The sequence below is a fragment of the Epinephelus lanceolatus genome, chromosome 21 (assembly GCF_041903045.1).
Source record: "Epinephelus lanceolatus isolate andai-2023 chromosome 21, ASM4190304v1, whole genome shotgun sequence".
In the NCBI taxonomy this organism is placed as follows: domain Eukaryota; kingdom Metazoa; phylum Chordata; class Actinopteri; order Perciformes; family Serranidae; genus Epinephelus; species Epinephelus lanceolatus.
In genome coordinates this window covers 27,099,237-27,123,464 of record NC_135754.1, presented here as the reverse complement: position 1 = coordinate 27,123,464, position 24,228 = coordinate 27,099,237, and the positions used below count along the sequence as shown (strand labels likewise).

Sequence of the window (24,228 nt, the reverse complement as noted above, 5' to 3'; positions counted from 1 at the left end):
AGAGTGTGCAAAGCAGTAATCAGAGCAAAGGGTGGCTATTTTGAAGAAACTAGAATATAAAACATATTTTCAGTTATTTCACCTTTTTTTGTTAAGTACATAACTCCACATGTGTTCATTCATAGTTTTGATGCCTTCAGTGAGAATCTACAATGTAAATAGTCATGAAAATAAAGAAAACGCACTGAATGAGAAGGTGTGTCCAAACTTTTGGCGTGTACTGTATATATATTCAAATAGAACAAAAATAGAGTCTATTTGTGGCAGCAGATGTTTTAATTGTGGTGGGCTGCCACAAACAAATTCATGTGTGGGAAACCTTCACTTTTATGTGCCATCTTGTGGTAGCAATAGCACAATACACTTACCTGTGTAAAAACAAGATGGCTGCCATCTTGGCCAAGTCATTCTACAACTGATCGCGACACAAAAGTGAACAAGGTTCAAATCCGATCAAATTTTAGGGTTGAAACTTGCTTATTAATGCTTAATAATGCGTTGACTGATATGGGATACAAATTTGGCCAGTTTTAGCAACAGTAACAAGCTACAACACTGTTAATTAGGACGTACTCGTTTGAGGACAATGGGACGTTATCGTTGTAGTATTGCAGTATTTCACACAGGCCAGTGAGGTGTGACAGACTATTTCTACAGTCAAAGAGGACATTCCTAGCTTGGAGTGTAGCGCATGAAAATTTTTTACAGAATTACAAAACCAACAAATCACAAGGCATTTAGAAATGTTACGTGATGCTGTTTGCAAAGTTGCTTTTGCACAGCCATGTTCAGGCATTGAAATAAACTGTTTTGTACTATGACACGCAAGTGACTAGTAAAAATAGACCGATTGTCCCCATTAAAGGGGACTTATTTTTTCAAAAACTACTTCCTGTTCAGTGCTTAGTTTCATTATATTCATCAGGTCCTCCAAATCCCAGATAGCTGGGAGAAATTAAAAATTATTTGTAATTTGGATGACGCTCTAATAAGCAAATTACTTCACTAGTGAAATTTTTAAGGAGTTCATATCGTGACACAGATCAAAAACAGGTAGTGAACAAGTCGCACTCGCAACTCCAAGTCCAAACAGAAGTTGCACAGTGAACTATGACTAAGTGATATATCTTTATGTTGTGTAACCCTTCAAAAACACGCTGTGTCACAGGCCACTGATATATGCTGATAAATAAACGCTGACAACCATGTTACATTACCCCATATGGCCCCCGCAGAAGTGGCTGGAAGACCCCGTTGAAAGAGCATTGGCTGTATTTGCAGTGAGTGAAGTTGAAGATGCTTTTGACGGCTTCCTGGCATTTAAGGAAGTTTCCTGTCCCTGTGTGAGTGAAAGTTGCGGGACCTCCTTGGGGTTTCCTGTCTGACACGCAGGGGCTGTCATAGAGGACCGAGTAGTTCCTTGTCTCAGTGAAGCCAGGGTGGAAACAGGGATCTTCTACTGTTGCTGGACCTGCCTAGGAGAGAGAGCAAGATGGAGAGGTGTAAGAGACACAGAGAGGAAGCTCATTGAATTTAAAGTTGGCATCAGTGCACATTTCAACAAATCATTTCTGTCTTAGATTATTACAGGGACAGTTCACCCTTAAATCACAAATGCATATTTTTCCTCTTACCTGTAGTGCTGTTTATCAGTATAGTTTTGGTGTGAGTTACTGAGAGATACTGGTCGTAAGAATTCTCTCAAATATAGTGTAAATAGATGGCTCTCGGCTTGTGGTGATCAAAGCACTAAAAAATATATCTGAAAAACTTAGCAGCAATGTTTTTTTCCGGCAATCATGACCAAAAGTAGCGAAATAATTCGTGACTTGCGGTGGTTCCAAAAAGAGGAGCAGCTTCAGTAGTGTGGAATAAACTGTGGCGTCCTGAATGTTTCATGAACAGCCCCGGACTTCTCAGACTCTTTGAATGAGTTACGGCTCAGAGGGAACTCAATCAGCGGCTCCTCTGGCAGCAGCACAGCGTCTCTCCCTCTCCTTTCACGCCGTGTGCACACAGGAGTCGGCGTTGTCAAGTGATTTTGTCATAAACCTTTGGTAATGTAAACCTACGTGACGCTCACAGCTCAACAAAAAACTCCATATATGTAAATGGGGATAGTTGTGGTATCACAACAGCCTGTCACAGGTTACAGCGTGATGATTAGAGGAGAAATGGCAGAGCATAAAGGTCCAGCTGGAAAAAAACAACTCAATCATTTAGGATTTTACTAAAAGAAGGAAATCACCTGTTGATTTATATATATATAGATCCCAGGGGACATTTTTTGTGTTTGGGAGCTGTTTAAATGTGTAATTTGTGGTAGATTTTACCTAAACTGATAAAGAGCACTACAGGTAAGAGGAAAACTATAGATTTTTGATTTTGAGGTAAACTGCCCCTTTATGTCTCAAATAATCTCAGATTAGATTTAAATAGTCCCTCAGTGTTAACTGAGAATAAACAGACATTTACCTTAGACTGCTGTGCCAGCGTCAGTCGCAGTGCCTGGTCTTTCCCGTAACACAGGAAGCTGTGTGTGTACAGGTTATAGTCATTTCCATAGAGTCGGAAGGTCACGGAGTTGCTGGGTGACTCTGAACCATCATAATTACCGGAAACAAAGCTAATCTGAGTGGAGGCCCCACCAAGGTCAAGGGCGCCTGTGGTCTCCAAGCCCTGCAGCCATGACAAAAAGGCATTGAAGTCAATGCACAGCAGGAGCACGCTGACTGACACACACAAGGCCCATTTTAAAAGTGGACAAATTTGCATTTACAACGTGCATGCAGACCTGTTTGAGGCGGTCATCCAAGTAGTTGACTGTGACCCAGCCAAAGGCGCCCTCCTCCGAGCCGCTGAGTAGTCGCGCTCCCTGATAGGAGAAGGGAGACTTTTTCAGGGCATCCTCCACCGCCTGAAAGACCTTGTCTGACGCCGAGCTGTTCTCCATACTGCGCATACACAACACAAATTCATTAGACTGATTCACATCCATAAATCAAATCAGTACAGCAGCTCATGAATCATAAAAAGACTGTGTCATATATAATGGATTTGACTGTAACATATTCCCTGCTCTGGCAGTAGAGTTTATGTGGAGATAAATCACAGAACAGGCACATGGAGAAGGCTACAGATAGCAGCACTTCGACTGCCAGTGCGAACACAATTACAGAGTAAAGGTTGGGGTACACCAGTGTGTCGGCATGAAAAGACCCGCTGTCTTATTCAATGTTCGATCATGGCGGTGTGTGCGTACACGTGTGCCGTACTTCAGCAATCTCATTCCAGCAGTAGCTCCCAGATAAAGAGGGGTCTCGTGGTGTCTCTTTCCGGGCACCCACTGCTCGGCCTCCTGCATGCATGTTCTCAGAGACTCCCCTGCCTTCAATGGATCAGACGCGTAGCTGGAGATACCTGGACCTGCAGGTTGAGCAAAATGTCAAGTGGATTTAGCCACCATGAAACATAACAAGAGTCTCGAGTTCAGAGATGCCAGCCTGCTTGTGAATTGAAGGTCATCTGTGCAAATCCATAAACTGCTAAGGAGTTTGCTGTGGAGGAGAAAGCTTTTCGAAGATGTTATCAAGGTGGCGGCTTCCTGTAAACATGCTGGATGTACCCTCCCTTAATTAAGCAAGTATTCTAGTCCTAAATTGCTGGATTTGAGTTTCATAATGGGCAAAATTACAGCCAAGGGTATCCTTGGTTAGATATTCAGGATGCACTTCCTCCTTCCTCCTACTTGCGTTAACTTCTCAGTTAATGTAGCTGAATTAAATAATACGCCTGGTGTTTGCTTGACTGTTAACAAATCCCATGAAAAGACCAAAAAGAGCAACGCTTTAGCTCATCTCAAATACTGTCTGACTTCCTTACCCTGTCTGCGGCATTCAACCTAGAGACTTCTAAACCAAATGTAAATGACATGAAGAGGGAGGCCAGCACACACTGACAGTGCTGTGATAGAGCAGTGGTTAAAGAGAACAGCAGATGTCAGCTTGTCAGACCTGTCCAATATATGATGTGTATTCAAAGTGCTTTAATAGTTAAGCAAAAGATGGTTGCATAAGAAGGTTGCCTTGAGGCTGAGGCAGGCAGACACATGTTCATTCTAGTTCAAGGACAAACTATACCTTGACTTTACATCTTTACATGCATACAACACAAGCACTGTAACACAACACAGATAACACTTTCTGCGAATCATGTTGTAACCATTGGCTTTGATCATAATTAATATAAGATTTGTCAACGGAATGGTTCGGCATTTTTGGGACATACACTTAGCCTATGCATTCTTTTGCGGAGAGTTGGATGAGAGGATTGATACCACTCTAATGTCTGTACAGTAAGATCAACCTGATTGTCAGAATGACAATCAGGTTGGCCTACGTGATGAACATTGACATTTTTTGGTGGGCGGGGCTTAGCTGGAAGCAAAGCAATTCTCCACAGACATTAGTTAGTGCGAGTTAGCAAGTTCTTAGTTTCTTGTTTTAGACAATGGAGGAAGACAATGTGAGTGGTGCGTTCGGAAATGCTCATTCTGAGTGTCGGAGCACACTCTGGCACAAAATGGACCGTTGGCTCATCCAGAGCACCACAGTCTCGGAGAAAAGAAAGAGCAGAGCCGAGTGAATATGTGATTAACTTAACCTTTCATTAATTTATATGGAAATGTAACGCTCCATTTCTTCACCCATGAAGCTCTCATTTCAGTGTGTCAGACTGAATTTACAAACGCACCATGTCAGGTCACTCACTCTCCGGGACCAAGTAAACACTGACCAACGGGACCAGACTGGCCCATCCGTATACTCTCATTCGGTGGATGGATGATGTCACAGGAAGCTTTGTGGTTGATTACTGTGCCAATCTTACAAAGGAAGGCGAAACTTGAACGGTTTCCTCCAGTTTGTTTTGCTATCGAAGCTAACGTTAGCTAATGTGCTAAAAAGTTAGCGCTACAGAGAAATCCAATATTCCTCTTAACACCTCCCCAGTTTCTGATGAGGTGTACATGATAACCCTTAATACACATAACGTTATTCATCCCTACAACAGGAAGTACTTTTTCCCTAACCTGATATGAAGTGTGCGCTGCACATGTGAGCATTTTTGATAATTGCCTCAGTCCGATCCTTTCGTCTTATCACATTTCACCATGGTTGTCTTTGTTTTTGTTGACGGGCAGTGGTGGCTGGTATGTGATAAAATTTAAGTTTTGAGCCATGACTCCTTCTATTCTGGCTCCCAATAACACAACCAGACGACATTTTAAGACTCCTATGTAGCCTACAGCCCTGTGGTGGCGAGTCGTGTTTTGCCTCCAGCTAATAAAATGACGTCATTGTGATGTCGGCCATAAAAGAGTCCATTATGTAGCAAATGTGTTGAAACTTGACCTTTCTTAAAGACAACACATTTCTTCAACAACGCTGTGGTTCACATCGGGTTATATTTAGGCACAAAAACCACATGGTTATGGTTTGTTAAAGATCATGTTTTGGCTTCATTTATCAGTTTTTGGTGCCACAGTATCAGCTAGAAATACTGTCTAGTGTCTGTTGGTCTCAAGCAGTGCTCTGCAGTGCTGCTCGGCAGCTGTCTCGTCTACTGTATGTGTTAGGCCATCCACAATCCCCTCCACCTCCAGATAACAAAGCCACCTCATATACATGTAATCTGAACGTCACTTTAGAAACATTGAAATGATGTGTATCACATGTACAACTGTTATGTATCTGGGGTTTGCAGAAATGTACAATGCCAACATTTTCTTCTGGCAACTGGGCTGGTATGACTCTGAAGTCAACAGATAATTAGCTTACAGGACTCTTGTCATCACGGTGTGATTTCCAGCCAAAGCTAAGCTATATTAAGCTAATCGCTAGCTGGCTCTGTATTTAGGAAATCTCTTGGGTGCCATTAGGGCTGCCCCCAATAGTCGACCAAACGTCAGTCGACGAGGAAGGTTGTTAGTCGGCAAGATTTATTGGTCACTTAGTTGCAGAAAAATAACAAAACAAAACGAACAAAAAGCCTAACATAACTGGACCATGGAATTTAATTTCAAAGGACAGACACAGGAAGTGTCCACGCTCAGCAGTCAGACAGTAGCCATGTTAATTTCCAGGGCTGGTACCTACGGTTATTCCACAGGCTAGTTAATAACATGTCGGGCAGGAAATCCAAAGTGTGGGATCATTTTGAGAAGGTGAAGGACGAACCCAAGGTGATATGTAAACTCATCTTCATTGGTCGACTACAAACATGACGTATCACCTGAAACATGGAAGTAGCTACATGCCCATTGGCCCACAGCGTCATTAACAGGCGGCTCGCTCAGTGTGTGACGTGCACTTGTAGATAAAATATAGGCCTATATTAATGAAGGTTCATTAGTACGGTTTTGTATTTCTCTGTAATGTAGCACAGTGTTAACAATGTTACTGATACTATTCTTTCTTACACCTTCAACTCAAACCATTGTGTTGCCCCGCCCAAAGTATATAGCTTAATCATTAAATTAATATTGTAAACATGCAGGTGGCTAGTCGACTAATGGCCCTAAATGACGACTATTGGTTGACTAACAAAGTTTTTATTGGGGGGCAGCCCTAGTTGCCATGTTCAGAAAATCTATTTGGTTCACCTCCAGCATGATTTCCTTTGTCTCTTCAGCCACTATATCTGATATTTGATTTCTCATAAATGACCATCCAATGAATCATTGGACCACTTATCTGTTTAAAAAAATAAACAGCTATAGAACATGCAGACCAACACCCATACATTAAGAACTTATCAACATGTACAACCACAGAATTGACTCATTAGGATGGCCTAACCCAATTTTTACCAGGCTTATCACAAAATGACTGGTCATTAGTAAAGCGTCAGGGGTTTCTCACTTTATAATGAGTGTCCATATCTGCAGCCAGAAATGTAAAGTAAATCATTGACAAAGGGTTTCTCCAGCGCAGTAATTCATCAGGTGTGGAGTTTTAAAAGTGAATGAAATTTCGCTGCAGTCTTTTTTTTTTTTCGTCTGCTTATTGGTTTTTGCAAAACAGTGTAAATACAGTAAAGAAATGTACCAACAGCAAAAGATAAAACAAAACACAAGGGAGCATTGGAGGTAAGACAAAAAAAGGAGAGGAAAGATGACACATAAGTTATCCCACAAGTTACAGGGTACTGACATATGATATCATGGCACAGTTGACCTGTTAAAACATTGCCCATTCATTTTAATTCTTCAATCAAACTAACAACCGGTTGCCAGATTTTCTTAAAGAGTTCCCTCTCTGTTTGACAGGGTGAATCTCATTTCCTCTAAGTGTAAAACATGACCGAATTCCTTTAGCCACATATCAAAAGTTGGGAACTTCTCAGGTTTCCAAAACTGAAGCAGCAATTTTCTTGCTGGCAGTGTGGACTGAGAGACTTGAGCTTCATATCCTTCACTGTACCTAAGGAACGGCCTTAGCAAAGAAGTCAAATTAATGACCCCAAAAAGTTCCTGTAATCTATGAACAACTCTGACTTGTATCAAATCATGCCTCACATTTACTGAGCTACTGCGAATATTTTCAATCCAGGTTTCCCACACTTCATCTGTGATCTCCGTGCCCAATTCTTCCTGCCAGTTTTCCTTAAATGATTTTGATGATGGGCATTTTAACTTAACTAGAGTGTTATAAAAGTGAGACACAGCACCTTTAGTATATGGTTTAACAGCCACGAAACTGTCTAAAGCAGCATGATAAGGTTTCTGCTGATGGAGTGGGACATGAGCCCTTAAATGCAACTGTAGAAAGCGGAAGAAATGTGGAGTAGGGAGCTGAAATGTCTGCTGCAGTTTCTGGAAAGAGGCAAGACAATCGCCAATATACAAATCTTCCAGAGAGGTAATACCCTTAAATGCACGACTGAAGCATATAGGTGTGTCCAGGTATGTTTCAGGGGCATGTCTGCAGATGTCTAAAGAATAGTGTGAAAGTCAAGAGCGCTCACCAAGCAAACAAAAAAACGACTGCTTGGCTTGAAGCAATCTCAGGCGACTAAGGGGTCTCTGACTGATGATTGGTATCCCCTAATTTCAAGGGGATCAGTTTGCAAACTCTCACACAACTCATGCAGTGTAGTCCAAGTGTCGTTTTTATACTCACTACTAAAACTGAACTAAACAAAACGTATCTGTGCTTGCTTCTTCGCTCGTTTTAGGGAAAATGCATGTGTTCGGGAACCTCTGAGGACACCACTGGCAGTGTTAACGGCATTTCTTAGTAGCATGGTGGTAACGTCACTACTTTCAAATAGCTTTTCAGTCAAATAGCTTTTCAGTTGCAAAATTTAAAAGTGATTTTCCCAGGAAAAGCTCTAAAGTGCTGCAGACGTTGTTCTACGGAGGTCTGGATAAAAGCAAATGATGATGTATGACATCACATACTAATCCTTGAGTTTATTCTGCTTGCTGCTTCGCTATTGACCTTATCTGGCAAGACTTGCCCTACTCTGCCTCTGACTGGCTACATTGCACTTCTTGACGCATCTCTCACATGTCTTGCCCTCAGACTGTAAATATTTAGTGGATTTGCAGTGGACACCAGAGAAATGGACACAACAAGGGCCAAAACAAAAGTAAAAGAGACAGAGAACAGTATTAAGAAAGTAGAGAGGAAACAGAGACATACTGATGTCATGTGTAATTTGCAGGACATGTTTATGTTCTAATGTCCCCCCAAAAAGAAATGTTTTAATTAAGGTTTGTTATTTTCATTGTTTATATTTCTGACTTTTATTTATTATGGTGCCGACTGAAAGAGGCCAAGACAGAGAAATGCATTAAGCAGGAAAAGGAGACATCAATAGGTTGACTGATGATGTCATGTTATTGGAGAACATTTTCCATTACCTATTTGTTTGGCGGACAGTTTTTCTTATCACTGAGGTAACGCTGATTTGACAAAGTAAAAGAAATAAATAAAAGTAGCTTTGCAAGTAGCGAAGTACTTTTGCCATTTTCTCGTAGCGTAGCTTAGCTTGCTATATTTCTCTGGGGATAGCTTCAGTGTAGTCAAACTTCATCTTGAGTAAAGCAAGGTTTATGCTTCTGCATACCTACGACACGGAGGGCTGTGCGGAGACGTTGCGTCCCTCTGCGACCGACGCAGGGGAGCATTGGAGGTAAGACAAAAAAAGGAGAGGAAAGATGACACATAAGTTATCCCACAAGTTACAGGGTACTGACATATGATATCATGGCACAGTTGACCTGTTAAAACATTGCCCATTCATTTTAATTCTTCAATCAAACTAACAACCGGTTGCCAGATTTTCTTAAAGAGTTCCCTCTCTGTTTGACAGGGTGAATCTCATTTCCTCTAAGTGTAAAACATGACCGAATTCCTTTAGCCACATATCAAAAGTTGGGAACTTCTCAGGTTTCCAAAACTGAAGCAGCAATTTTCTTGCTGGCAGTGTGGACTGAGAGACTTGAGCTTCATATCCTTCACTGTACCTAAGGAACGGCCTTAGCAAAGAAGTCAAATTAATGACCCCAAAAAGTTCCTGTAATCTATGAACAACTCTGACTTGTATCAAATCATGCCTCACATTTACTGAGCTACTGCGAATATTTTCAATCCAGGTTTCCCACACTTCATCTGTGATCTCCGTGCCCAATTCTTCCTGCCAGTTTTCCTTAAATGATTTTGATGATGGGCATTTTAACTTAACTAGAGTGTTATAAAAGTGAGACACAGCACCTTTAGTATATGGTTTAACAGCCACGAAACTGTCTAAAGCAGCATGATAAGGTTTCTGCTGATGGAGTGGGACATGAGCCCTTAAATGCAACTGTAGAAAGCGGAAGAAATGTGGAGTAGGGAGCTGAAATGTCTGCTGCAGTTTCTGGAAAGAGGCAAGACAATCGCCAATATACAAATCTTCCAGAGAGGTAATACCCTTAAATGCACGACTGAAGCATATAGGTGTGTCCAGGTATGTTTCAGGGGCATGTCTGCAGATGTCTAAAGAATAGTGTGAAAGTCAAGAGCGCTCACCAAGCAAACAAAAAAACGACTGCTTGGCTTGAAGCAATCTCAGGCGACTAAGGGGTCTCTGACTGATGATTGGTATCCCCTAATTTCAAGGGGATCAGTTTGCAAACTCTCACACAACTCATGCAGTGTAGTCCAAGTGTCGTTTTTATACTCACTACTAAAACTGAACTAAACAAAACGTATCTGTGCTTGCTTCTTCGCTCGTTTTAGGGAAAATGCATGTGTTCGGGAACCTCTGAGGACACCACTGGCAGTGTTAACGGCATTTCTTAGTAGCATGGTGGTAACGTCACTACTTTCAAATAGCTTTTCAGTCAAATAGCTTTTCAGTTGCAAAATTTAAAAGTGATTTTCCCAGGAAAAGCTCTAAAGTGCTGCAGACGTTGTTCTACGGAGGTCTGGATAAAAGCAAATGATGATGTATGACATCACATACTAATCCTTGAGTTTATTCTGCTTGCTGCTTCGCTATTGACCTTATCTGGCAAGACTTGCCCTACTCTGCCTCTGACTGGCTACATTGCACTTCTTGACGCATCTCTCACATGTCTTGCCCACAGACTGTAAATATTTAGTGGATTTGCAGTGGACACCAGAGAAATGGACACAACAAGGGCCAAAACAAAAGCAAAAGAGACAGAGAACAGTATTAAGAAAGTAGAGAGGAAACAGAGACATACTGATGTCATGTGTAATTTGCAGGACATGTTTATGTTCTAATGTCCCCCCAAAAAGAAATGTTTTAATTAAGGTTTGTTATTTTCATTGTTTATATTTCTGACTTTTATTTATTATGGTGCCGACTGAAAGAGGCCAAGACAGAGAAATGCATTAAGCAGGAAAAGGAGACATCAATAGGTTGACTGATGATGTCATGTTATTGGAGAACATTTTCCATTACCTATTTGTTTGGCGGACAGTTTTTCTTATCACTGAGGTAACGCTGATTTGACAAAGTAAAAGAAATAAATAAAAGTAGCTTTGCAAGTAGCAAAGTACTTTTGCCATTTTCTCATAGCGTAGCTTAGCTTGCTATATTTCTCTGGGGATAGCTTCAGTGTAGTCAAACTTCATCTTGAGTAAAGCAAGGTTTATGCTTCTGCATACCTACGACACGGAGGGCTGTGCGGAGACGTTGCGTCCCTCTGCGACCGACGCAGAGACGTGATGTGCACCTACAAATAGGGTTGGGTCGGTTCTCGGTAATACCAATTCGGTTTGGTACTCCGTCTTGGACCGGGTTTTTTTTTTTGAGACCGACCGGACCGCATACTCGGGCGGAACGTACGCGGAGCGGACGCCGTGGAGGTTCGCCCGGTAAAAGTGGTTGTCCGCAAGCCCTGTGTGCGCAAAGCATGACCGCGCGGACTCCGCTCCGCACACCAGTGTCACACAAAAGACTGTTTGGCATGTATTTTTCACATCGCGTGGATTTTTCACAGACATTTTTACACGGAGTCCGCTCTGCTTATAGTACGCCCGAGTCTGTGAGCACCTGTGTCTGCCTCTTCACCAAGCGCACAACAAGCAGGAGAGAGAGGGGGGCGGGGATTGAGCTAGAGGGTGCGAGTGCGTATGCGCCGAGGCCTTTACTGTAGCACCCGCCCCACCCCCCTCTCTCTCCTGCTTGCTGGCGGACAATTTAGTCTGGACGAAATAAAAGAATGCGCCACTATGGCAACACTTTGGCTTTGAGCCAGACGAAGGAGGCAACCCTTGTTTGCACTGATTGAGTAAGCTGCAAAATTTATTTGTAAGGAATAAAAGAAACAACTTGTTACTGTCACTCTGTTGTCCTAAGGTCGTTTTTTATTTTAAATGAGTCAATTGCGCCCCCAAGTAGCAAAACTCCGGTATTACCGACTTGATGCGTTTTTTTTTTTGTTTTGTTTTTTTTTACAAAAACTGGACCGTTTTTTTTTTTCTCATACCAACCCAACCCTACCTACAAAAAATTGTAACCACGCATCGAGGCAACGCAGACCCAATGCAGACCGCAAGAGCTATGATCAGTCCTTCAAACTACATCATTTCTGGCATTTCGCAAGGTTTCACTTCCTGCTGCAGTACCACAACACAGCCATTTTCAAAAGTGGAGCTATTCAACGGGCATACAGACCATTGACACAGTCGCCTCTCTCTTCTTTGTAACATTTGTAATAAGAGCATTTGTTGTTCAGTGTCGATGGGGAATTGCATAGCGACATAGACCAACAGGACGCAGAACTATGATATGCAAACAGCAACTGCGGAGCAACTGCGTGCACGTTGTGTACGCAGAAGCATAAAGAAACTTTAACTGTTAGCGTAGCTCACAGCATTTTCCAAGTAGCTTGCCCAACACTGGCGACTGGATAAATGAGACTTGGATTATACTGCATGAGTTGTGTGAGAGTTTGTAAACAGATGTTCTTATATAATACTGCTGTTGTCAAATCTGGTCCCCAATCAATCAATAAATCAATATGTTCACCGTTTACTGTGGAGGCATGCGAGAAAAAGTCTTCTTATTGAATTCAAGGTAATGCAGCATGACTAAGTAATTTACAGATGATCATTTTGTGGGTGAGGTATTGTTCTTTACATTCTCCGCTCTAAGTGAAGTGTATATAAACGTGCATGTAAGCTTATGATTGCTCCTCCTTAAATATTTGCATTAGTGTTCATGAATTAGTGGTTCACACAAGAATGTGAGGGCAAAGTGTGTGTGTGTGTGTGGCGGCATTGTGCAGCACGCACCTTTGACTTTGCAGGAATGCAACTGCTCAACCCTTCCAGTGTTGTTATCCTTCTCAGCCGGCCACTCGTAGATATACAGAGCTGTGTGGGAGGAGCCAGCGTCCAGCACGATCCCATACTGGAGTGGAGACAGAGGGAGGAATCCCAGTTCAGTGCTCAGTGACAGTTCACTCTGGATGTTTTCCATCCAAACAAGCAGTTTAAACATCCAGTGTAATGACTGTATAGAATTATATCAGCAATATGTTTATCTTCATCTGAAACTATGGCATGAAAAAAGCACTCTAGACTTTGTAATCAATGAAAGCTGTGAGACCCTTCCTGTATCTGCTTCTGCTATAAAAGGAGCGCTGATTTAATATTCTTATCAACATCCACCGGCCTTATTTGGTGTTGGATTTCTAGAACCAGTTGTACAGGTTGAGGTCATATTGACAAGAGACCATATTTGGCTTGTGGACTTTGGACAGAGATCCTACTGTAACGCTCCCACAGAGGGACCAGGCTACAACATTTTAGCATTTTCCTCTACCATACCTTGTACTTTTGAGGGAGGGGCTTGTTCTGCAAAACTGCTACCGTCACCAGGGCAACAATCGCTATGACACCAATCACAGTGATGATGATGGTCACAGGCGTGTGCCAGGGGTTCTTCTCTTTCATCTCTGAGAGCGGGGGCGGAGAGACAGCCAGCCAGCGAGCCAGACAGAAAGACAGACAGGAAGGAGAAGCGAGAGGGTTGCCGGGGGTAGAAAGGGGAAGATGGGGACACATTGGAAAGAGGAATGGGGTGTTAGCCAATCTTGCATCCAGATGTGAGTGATGTCACAGCCTGTGTGTTTGTTTGTATGTAGGAAAGAGAGAGAAACAGAGTCCGTCTGGGGGTTTTGCGAAAGTGTTTTAATTGTGTTGTTTTGTAACCAAGGACTACAGATGGATTTCTGATTTGGCGTGTCTGATCTCATGCCAAGCTGCTCATTGATTCTATGAGGGCTGTTATTTCACCCGCAGCACATTTGAAAGGACATCCCACCAAAGTACTTTGCGAGTGCTGAAAGATCAACAAGATTTCCCCCTTTGGAAAATGATTAAAAGGAAGTTTCATGCTCATTACTGTGGAAATAGATTCAATGTTTATACAAGAGAGCAATCAGCTGCAATCAAATAATGGTTAAGATTAACGCTGCAGCAGTGAGTCACTGTTAGCCAGCCATAATTAATAATTTCCACATCCTGTTAAAGGTATTATTTCAATCCTAAATATATATTTGATCACTGTGTTTGGCGCCCATTCCTTCCTAAGTGCTTACTGAGTTTCCACTGTTTACCAATGGCACTTACAACATACACAAGTGCACACAGATGGTATTATATGTCCTTATATATTCAGTTTTCAAAGGGGACAAAAAAGGGCGTCTGTATTTACAAGCCTATTGTGATGGAAAAGAGTGATGAACATGATACCAGCCTGAATCTCAAGTGCGCACACACACACACTGTTGTTTGCTCATTAACAGGGTAAGTAAACTGGCACACACTACCTAGGCGCATATGACAGCTGGCAAAGTACACACACTGTGGAGACTGACCCGACTGCAGAGAACAGTACACATTTCATGATGACACAGTAAGCCACAAACACACACGGGGGAGCTTTTCCGCCGCGCCGCATCAGCAGGACTCGCAGCACTGATAGTAAACCTGACCTTTGTCCAGTGTGGGAAAACACACAAAAATTTAAAGCGCGTTAAAGCCGATGGCGAAAAGAGAGAGTGAAAGGGAGTACTTACCTCTGCTGTCTACTTCAATGAACTTACACTGACAGGGGAGGCAGAGAGGCAGAGAGGGGGAGGGAGAGGAAAATGTGGGGAGGAGAGGAAGACGAGAGCGTGGACAGAGGGAGGTAGCACAGTGATAAGATGAGGAGAGGTTTTTTCCGCCGTGGCTGGACAGAGGATTAGAATAGAGCTGGGTGTGTGTGTGTGTGCATTTGTGTCTTTCTGCTGGAGCAGCTCTGAAGCACTGAGTTTGGCATTTCCTCCCCAAGCTGGGGCAGCGAAGCCGGTCACTATGGAGACACAGCTAAAGTGTGTTTGTGCGTGTGTCAGCGCGCTCTCGTGTGCATGTGAGCCCCTTAAAAGGGACTCTCTCTGTGTTCCTGTGAACTAATGAGAGTTACTCGCTCCAGCACAACTCTTCCCTCGGCTCATTCTGTGGGATGTGTCGGAGGGAGGGGAAGTGGGGACTCCCTTGTTTAGCTGTTTTTATCGCTGGCAGGCTGTGATGTCATCTCTGTGACGGATCGGAATCCCCTGCTTTTCTCCAAGGCCGTGTGTGTGTGCTGGAAGAATAGGGGTTGCTGTTGTGTGTGTATGTGTGTGTGTGCAGACCTAAAACTTGACTTGCCTGCTAATTTGTTCCATTCACAGATCCATGCTGTTATTTCCTTCTCCTGCTGCACACACGCAGATACACAAACACACACCTCAACACTAGAATTACTGTAAACTTATGATGTATGTCCCTTATCATTCCTTATACTTCCTCCTCTTGAGAGAGCTGAGTGACTCAAATCCTGTAATTGTTTGACCATTCCACTGAGCAAACAACCAAAGTTCACAGCTATTTTACTTCTTTTGAAAACATTACCCAGGGGCTGTCTAAACCAGATAGTCCGGCTATTCATCAACTCACTGTACTCGGTAAGTGATAGGAATGCGCTGATTGTAAAATTCTGTGCTTATATATATGTTTAAAACAACATTTTGGCTGATAGCTGATGTTTATTTTGAGTTCGTTGTCATTTATTCCCCCTTTTGTGCCACCAAAACAAAGAAATCATTATAAAAAAAGTTTTAAAGTCATTTAATCCTGCGTTGTACTATCGTTGAACGAGCACAAATTCAATCATACACATTTATGAAACAACCTTTAAAATAACCTTCTGTCACATGAGAAACGTGTTTTTAAATAACTGATTCAAAAGCCTCCCTACGATATATAATTTTTCAGAATTCTCTCATTCATTCATTTTCCGTGGCCGCTTATCCTGGGGGGGGGGCGGAGCCTATCCCGGCTGACACTGGGCGAGAGACACTCACATTCACACCTACGGACAATTCAGAGTCACCAATTAACCTGCATGTCTTTGGACTGTGGGAGGAAGCCGGAGTACCAGGAGAAAACCCACACTGACACAGGGAGAACATACAAACTCTGCACCGAAGGGCTCCCCCACCCTGGGTTTGAACCAGCAACTCTCTTGCTGTGAGGCAACAATGCTACTGCACCACCATATCAACAAGTATCTCCTTTAAACAACTGTATTAATTCAAGCGTCTCATGAAAAACTACAATGTACAAGATTACATTTGAACACATCATGAGAACATAATGATTAACCTTCGCCCAATGCTCATTTTTACTCAATAGAACTTGAACATGTCATAATGTAACTGCAACTTCCTGTGAGCTGTTAGTTCTCGCCACCAGCTGCTAACAGCTAATGTTAACGTGCTCTCTTCCTGCTGATTTCAACACTTGAACCCAGGGTGGGGGGGCCTCTGTACTGAGTTTGCTTGTTCTCCCTGTGTCAGCGTGAGTCAGCCAACACCCCGGTTTCTTCCCACAAATTGTTCGTAGGTGTGAATGTGAGTGTGAATGGTTGTCTGTCTCTATATGTCAGCCCTGTGATAGTCTGGTGACCTGTCTTGCTCAATGTCAGCTGGATGTCAGAAATGCATGAATGTAGCATTATCAGGGAAACAATCGGGTGTGTCCCCTGGCGCACCAATAGTGAATTTACTGTGTTCTATCGTCCAGAAGGCGTCCCGAGGAAGATCTGTTTGTCCCAAACATGTTTTCTATTGTCCTGGGATAATGAGACCTTTGCTTTTTAGCATGTGCAAAATTCATGACACAACGGAAAGACATCGACCACCACTACTGGTGATTTTATTTGCCGATCGGCTGGTGGCAGTCAACAAGGCGAATACTGGCCGATAACGATATGCAGCCAACGTATTGGTGCAACCCTAGTAAATGACCTAAACTTTTGTTACAGTCAGACTGATCTCTTTGCTCTTGAGGTACAGAAGAAGGAGAGCGAGACATGTGACAGGTCTCATTAGGCACAAACGTGACCCTCCACATGCCTGACCCTCTGACACTTGGACCCCTCTGATAGAAACCATAAACAGAGAAAACTGCCAAGACTTTAGGTTTCTTTAATGGGTTTTGGTTTACAGCTTGTCTTCAGCTTTGCCAGAAAATCAAACCGAATCTGGGCAAAGTGGAGGAAGTCTGGGTGGAGCTGTGCTACGATAAGGAAGAGGAAAAACTACTAGTTTAATCTGGACTCAAATTCTTTACAATGCAATATATAAAATTGCTTTCAGTTAACTTTTTTTTTTTTTACAGTGCATGGGGAAAACTTCGAATGAATTGGTATTAAAATGACAATTCTAAAGATATTACCAGTCACAGCTTTTATATTGAAGTAGACACACACCACCATTAAGGTCCATACAGTGCTGGTCTAAGTGAAAGTCCAGCCACCAACTCTGACTGTATTGTCTGTGCTACATCATAGAAGTTCAGTATGTTGCTTCAGTGGGATTATGACCACGTCATTTCACTGTGCAAACAACCAAAATTCATGGATATTTTTCTTTCTTTTGAAAACATTAGGGGCTGTCTAAACCAGATACAGTCTGGCTGAAAGTAACAATAAAATGAATAAAGCACCACCAGAGAGAATTACCAGAACAAACTGGAAGCATGAAAGAAGGAGAATGGACGTGTCCAAATGCCCAGGTCAGGTCTGTGATTACTTTAGGCTCAAATGTGACTCTCCACATGACTGACCCTCTAACACTTTGACACTAGAGTTTTCTTCTTATAGCCTCCGAAGTCTTGAGGAAGTCTTGGTGTAGCTGTGATAAGATAAGACAGAGGAAATACTACTTGTTTAATCTGGACTCAGATTCTTTAAATTCAGCCTAGAAAGTTGTCAGTTAATGTTTTTTACAGTGTACGGGGAAAATGAAGTATTCATCAGCATAAAAATGAACATTCTAAAAACAGTAAACATAAAATACAAGACACGGACAGCTTTTATATTAAAGAAGACTTAAGCTGCGATTTCACTGAAACACTTTAGGTATAATTTCCTTAGAACCGATACAAAACCTGTATGGTCATGTCGGTAACGCTTTGTTTCCACATAGCTCTGTGTACGTATGTTAGTCAACTGGAAGTCCATTTGTTCCTGTGAGAACTTTCATGATCTCTGATGTGTTTGCAAAACTGCTTCTTGTTGTGTTTTTTCTGGTCTGGATTTGTGTGGAGTACGTTATAGTACATATAAAAAAAAAAATTTGAACCCTCGTGGCAGTCTTCAGACAGACAGTATGAGCTATGCCACAGAAAGTTAGCGTAAAAACAAGTTAGCTAACAGATTGAAGATAAGCTCTATTATGCGTTGTTCTAGCTAAAAAGTTCAACAACATATTTAGCTAACAGCGCTAACGTTAGCATGCTAGCTGTGTAACAGTGCCTTCATGCCCAGCCAATGTTTGTATGTGGCCCCATGTGGGTAGTAACTGCGCTGAAAATTGGGCTTGATTGTCAACAGGTTCCATAATGGCCCCATGCCAGTTGTCCACATAGGTGGGTTTAACCGTAGGCCCCAGATTAGATGCCCATTTTGGGCTGACACCCACTTGGTACCCAGGTAGCCATAGCATAACCCATGTGGGCCCACAGGTAAACCCAGCCATGTGGGCATGGGGCCAATATGGAACCTGTGGACTATCCCATATAGGCCCTTGTTTTCCAGCCCATTTACTACCCACATGGGCCCCACGTGCAAATGTTGGCCGGGTAGTGGTTGGAAGTCTTAAGAAAACAAAAAAAATCACTAAACTGGCTACACACGTGGCAGGCCAACCTCCTTACTTATTGCCGCCATTAAGGCTGCACGGTATGTAAAAACAATCATATTGCGATTATTTTAACAGATGTTGCGATGGTATCGTGAGCCAAGAATTTAGTAGGAATGATCTCTTTTGCATATCTTTTTTTTTTTTTTTTTCGGGGGTCTGTACCGAACAAGCATGTTCCCTTACATCTGGAATATGTTTTGTGGGCCAGGTGCATTACTGTAGCACCACAGTGCTCGTTTATAATGGCATGTTGTGACACATTTTTCCTTTTATCAAAATTTGCAGCTCCGATGGAAACGCAAAAATAACTGTTCTAATGAATGCCGAACGTATGTCGATGGAATTCAAAGGCCTGAGCCGCATCGTTGAAATCAGGGAAATAATCATCCATGATATTGACAATCTTTTCGACAACACTAAAATACATTTTCTATAAGTTACTCCGGTTATTATATTCTCTCCAAATCTCACTCATGCTCCCACTGTTGTTTCCCTGCAACAAATAACATCTCGTGATATTTCAGAATGAGACTTCTGCTTAACGAGTAATTGACAGACAGTGATGATGTTTAATTGCCCCGTGTGCCTCTATTGCAGCTCGTTGCGGGCTCGCTCCACACTGGACCAATTTCAAAAATTGTTTACATCAGTTCCTTTTAACCAGTTTACACAGGAAAGTAGGGTCCAGCTTAAAAAATGCCAGATAGCCTTTAATTGAACTGGACTGCTTGGTGGAAACAAGGTCAGACATCAAAGGCTTACATAGTACCCGTCTTAGTGGTGGTCCAACCACTAACGCTTACTGCATGACTGTCTGTGCTACATCACAGAAGGCCAGCATGTTGCTTCAGCGGGATTAGGGTATTCATTCATCAAATCTTTCCTTGAAGGCGTGCAGCCGCAGCGAAGACTGAAACCACATATGACTGCCACATATGTTTATTGTTTTACAACATCTTCACATGCCTTAATTTGTACTGTCATTACTATGGCTGCACATATAAAATGTATGAGGACAGCTGCGATGTGTCTGCAGGCGAAGTAAACAGCCAGCCATGGCATTAATGAGCAACTCCATTAATGACAGCTGGCACCAGTTACAAACCCCCTGCTTTATTACAGAGCAAATCAAAGTCTGTGAGGAAAGTGGTTGGAGTAGAAGCGTAAAGGTGCCCCGCGCTGACCTGACCTCACCCTTCCTTCCAGTTGATGTCAAGTTTGAGAAGTGTTAAGCAAGCGTTGAGATATTTAGTTTCATATCAGAGTTCCTCCTTAATTTGCGTTTGCAGTAACATGAGGAAAGACGGCTACATTACAGTACGTGTCACCACTTAGTAATGATGGTGCTCTTGGCAGGCAAACGGATACAGACACATCGTCATGAGCACATGTTGAGACAGAAAACAGGGCTTACCTGAGAGGAAAATTAAGCGCATGAGATCATAGAGGAGCTCTCTCGGAACATCAGCGCAGACTGGGACAGACTTTTGGGACACACGATCACACAGTTTTGTGTGTCCGTGCGTGTCTGTGCTTGTGAGGAATTTTTATGGACATCAGGCGTTCTCTAATGACCACAACTACATGCTTAACCTTGACCCTTGGCCTATCCTGAAGTCTAATCTCGACCCTAAAACCAAGTCTTAACTTTCAAGCAGCCATGTGACAAAGTGAGGATCAACCAAAATGTCCTCAACACACACACATAAGCCTGCTCATCTGCACACACACATACAATCTTGCACCACAGATTTTCCATTTCCGACTCTTCTGTGAACTAAATGTAGTGTGAAGGTGGTTCAGGCTATGACATGAGAAAAGACAGAGTGGTGGGAATAGGAAAGCACCGCGACATGGAAGTGGAAAACATAACACCCACCATCACTCTGTGTATGTCTCTTTCTCAGTCCTTGTGTGTGAGTTTGATGCAAATATTTTAAGGATTTTAAGAGATTTTTGCCAAGCTATAATAAGCATTGGTGCGTGATTGACTTAACTTTCACTTGTCAGAAAGCAGTAAGGTAAAAATCACTGTGGAGGCAGACTCTACATTAACTTGCAATAGAAATGTTGTTTGGATGAGCAGCATTCGGATCATGCGCCTATAAAAACTATGTTCAACAACTGTGACACATAAAATAACATTTACAGCACAAAGCCGTTGACTGCCTTACACACATTCTTCTTGCCTTCAGATGGCAATTTATTACGTTTATTGCTAAGTTTATTTCCTCAACCCTAAACTTGAATTGTAAAACACGCAATGGAGCCCCCAGAAATGTTTCATAGGGGTGGGCAGATGGGGCCACTGAAAATCTGAATATCAGGAATTCTATGTCAAAGCTACATCAATACGAGAGTAAAGGATTTCTTATTTTACGGTTAATATTACTAGTTATGTATGTGCACTTATTCATTGATTTCCTGTCACCGCTTATCCTGTTAGGGGTCGTGGGAGGGTTGGAGCCTATCAGACTATCACAGGGCTGACACATAGAGACAGACAACCATTCACACTCACATTCACACCTACGGACAATTTAGAGTCACCAATTAACCTGCATGTCTTTGGACTGTGGGAGGAAGCTGGAGTACCTGGAGGAAACCCACACTGACACAGGGAGAACATGCAAACTCAGGTTGTCCTCTTCCTTAAAAGGACAAATAAAAGTTTCAGTTTTAAGACATGCATTTATTGTAAAGAATAAAACATATACTGGGAACGTGTCTGAAGTTTGGGGGAGATACTTGGGTTCCCATGCAAACCATTTTCATTCAGATATCCTGAAGTGAGAATTCCAGGGACCCCATTGAAAATTACCTTGCCAGTTGTTCCCTTGCCAAAATGTAGTTAAACTTTTTATTTTAACTTTTAATTTAGCCCCCTTCCCAACAAGCTATGCTGAGCTAGCTTAAAAAATGAACGCCCTACAGCCTCTTAAAGACAGTAGTGTCAGTAGTGTACTATTATTTTCTCTAGGCAAAAAGAAGTCTAAAGTTCAAACTAGGTTTTACAAGTTTAAAAGTACAGCACTTTGTTGTCATACAAACACAGGCTCACACACACATACACACACACGCGCATGCATAGATGCCAAGTTACACAGTTCTAGGTTTGCCTAATCTGCCATCGTCACACAAAGCAGCACACAAATGAAGTTTATACTGTCAGTATGTCGAAGTCCGGTCAGATCAGGACATATGACATAAGAGTCTCCAACCGTGTTGATGTGAAACTACAGGCTCATAAATCTTCTGTGATAAGGAGATACAAATGCAACAGAGGAGGAGATAGGAGGAGGGTGTTTTCAACAGATGCAGAGAGTTTTGTTTCCTTATGTTCAGCAGTGAGTCAAAGGGTGACACAGTCGGGGATAGATGCTGCGGTTTCACAATGACGGGAAGACGAGACAAAGACGTCCCTGCGAGGCAGGTCTTAAATTATTGCGCTGCTCTGATGGTTAGGCTCTAACAAGTCATAAGCCTGTGTGTGGACACACGTACACGAATCTTGTAGACGCAATACATGTGTTACACAGGCGTCGTCACCACAAATCCTTTAACACCGGTGTTTTAAATCCTTTAATTTAGTAAAATTAGCAGGACAGTGGAAAAACATTCAATTACAAGGGAAAGGCCTGCATTACATTTTTAGTAAATAAATGTAAACAACTTTCAGCTGTAACATTTGATTACGCACTTAGAGTTAAAGGACTCAATGTCCCGTATCAGGATTTTCATGCTTTAAGCACAATTTAAGAAGAAAGGAAATGATGAAGGATGAAAGGACAGAGGCAAGGAAGTAAAGATAGAAGGACTTAAGGGAAGACGGGATGTTAAAAGTGCAACATTTTAAAGTCGAGGAGTAAAGTCAGAAGTTTCAGCGCAGAAATACTTTGGTTAAGAACCTCAGCATTGTAATAATATTTAGTTGCGTATGCTCAAACCTGCAGGAAAGCTCAAATGCACAAGATCTATTTTTTCCCAATGAACAGGAAGAAGACAACAATAATTTCAATAGAAAGCACTTAGCGATGACAGGAAGTGCAGACTCGATTTGATACATTGAATTATCGTACTTCATTATGTACTTCTGAGTAAATGGGCCACGCGGGTATACCCGCAAAAGCCAATTTAATGCCCATACACTGTTCCTCCACACATCACACACACACCATTGTTCCTCAGAACACAGTGGCCTTGAGTTGCCACAGCTTCGACTTTTTCCCGTTAATCAGGAAAGGTTTTGTTTATCCTTAACGCTGAGAGACGACAACACTTGGCTCTATAAATACTCTTGTCCGGGCTGTTGTGAAACAGCATCATCTGCTGCTTCCTGTAAAAAGGGAACCTCTGGCAGCGTCATATGATTAGAAGTGAGGGGAAGTACCACAGAGAAGTGGTCTGTCCTCACGGGTGGTGAGTCCAGCCTGACCTCGCCTGCAGGACAGGCTGATAACCCTGGACTACATCTGACCTTCAGCAGAGAGGAAATAGACATCACTGTTTCATTAGAAAGGAACTATACATCCCTGGCTGGAGTGAAATATTAGTCACAGATCTAAATGTATTCTCACAATGGTGACTAGATAATAGTCAATAGACCATAGATAAGGTATCAGTCAATGAGCTAATTTGGCTTTTGTGTACCTTTTGGCATTTTACAAACACTTTTAATACCTGAACAGCCTAAAGTACACCAAATTATGATACTGTGACAATAAAGGGGCAAGTCGTCTAAAATAAAGGAACATATTTTCTCACTTTAGTGATGTCTGTGCAGATAGTTTGGTTTAATTTGTCCAGGTTTTGAGATAGTTCAACCAAATAACAAAAAGGCAAGGTTGCGGCAGAGCTGACCCTTTAATCTACGTGGGGAGGCAGGCATCACTCGCCAAGCATAACCAAATGTAACTTCTCTTCGTCGTCAAATACTGATGCTTCGTCACACCCCTCCGCGTCTCATAGTAATACACAGGGCACCCTTTAGCGTGTACTGTATGCATCTGTGTGGCATAGAACTGAAGCAGTGGCGGTTAGGTTGAGGCAACAAAACTACTTGGTTAGGATTAAAAAATAGACTCATGTTTCATCTCGTTCATGATAATACCGGTATAATTTTTAATATCATATGAACATTCACAGTTCTTAGACTTTTTGTCATATGATCTACCGTTACCTACGGCAACAACAAGCATGGCTGAAAGCGAAATTGTCATAGACTCCGCGGTGGTTCTAAAAACATGAGCAGCTTCAGTAGTGTGTCCTGAATGTCTTATGAACAACCCCGGACTTCTCAGACTCTTTTAGTGACTTACCGCTCAGAGGGAACTCACTCAGCGACTCCTCTGGCAGCAGCACAGCGTCTCTCCCTCTCCTCTCTCGCTGTGTGTACTAATTTGTCATATTGTCAGGAATATCATTATCACAAAAGTACCCTGAAATATTGTGATATTATTTTCCGGCCA

At 42.3% G+C, this 24,228-nt stretch overlaps 1 protein-coding gene and 1 long non-coding RNA gene across 6 annotated transcripts in view; one reads left to right on the top strand and one right to left on the bottom strand.

Moving 5' to 3' along the window:
* LOC117247165 (uncharacterized) overlaps positions 1 to 24,228 on the top strand; it is an 82,351-nt gene that overhangs the window by 6,508 nt on the left and 51,615 nt on the right. The gene's annotated exons all lie outside the window — the stretch shown is intronic.
* Positions 1 to 24,228, bottom strand: part of entpd1 (ectonucleoside triphosphate diphosphohydrolase 1) — a 36,383-nt gene that overhangs the window by 9,078 nt on the left and 3,077 nt on the right. For 2 of the 5 annotated variants that reach the window (XM_033611467.2, XM_033611468.2), the window contains exons 2-7: positions 13,353 to 13,480; positions 12,816 to 12,933; positions 3,276 to 3,426; positions 2,795 to 2,954; positions 2,476 to 2,679; positions 1,218 to 1,475 (exon numbers count right to left, since the gene is read on the bottom strand). In XM_033611467.2, the coding sequence (XP_033467358.1) occupies positions 1,218 to 1,475; positions 2,476 to 2,679; positions 2,795 to 2,954; positions 3,276 to 3,426; positions 12,816 to 12,933; positions 13,353 to 13,480 (1,019 nt within the window). Of the gene's footprint in view, positions 1 to 1,217; positions 1,476 to 2,475; positions 2,680 to 2,794; positions 2,955 to 3,275; positions 3,427 to 12,815; positions 12,934 to 13,352; positions 13,481 to 14,605; positions 15,188 to 15,221; positions 18,590 to 24,228 lie in introns of those variants that run through there. The other 3 variants (XM_078163528.1, XM_033611469.2, XM_078163529.1) reach the window with 3 other exon arrangements.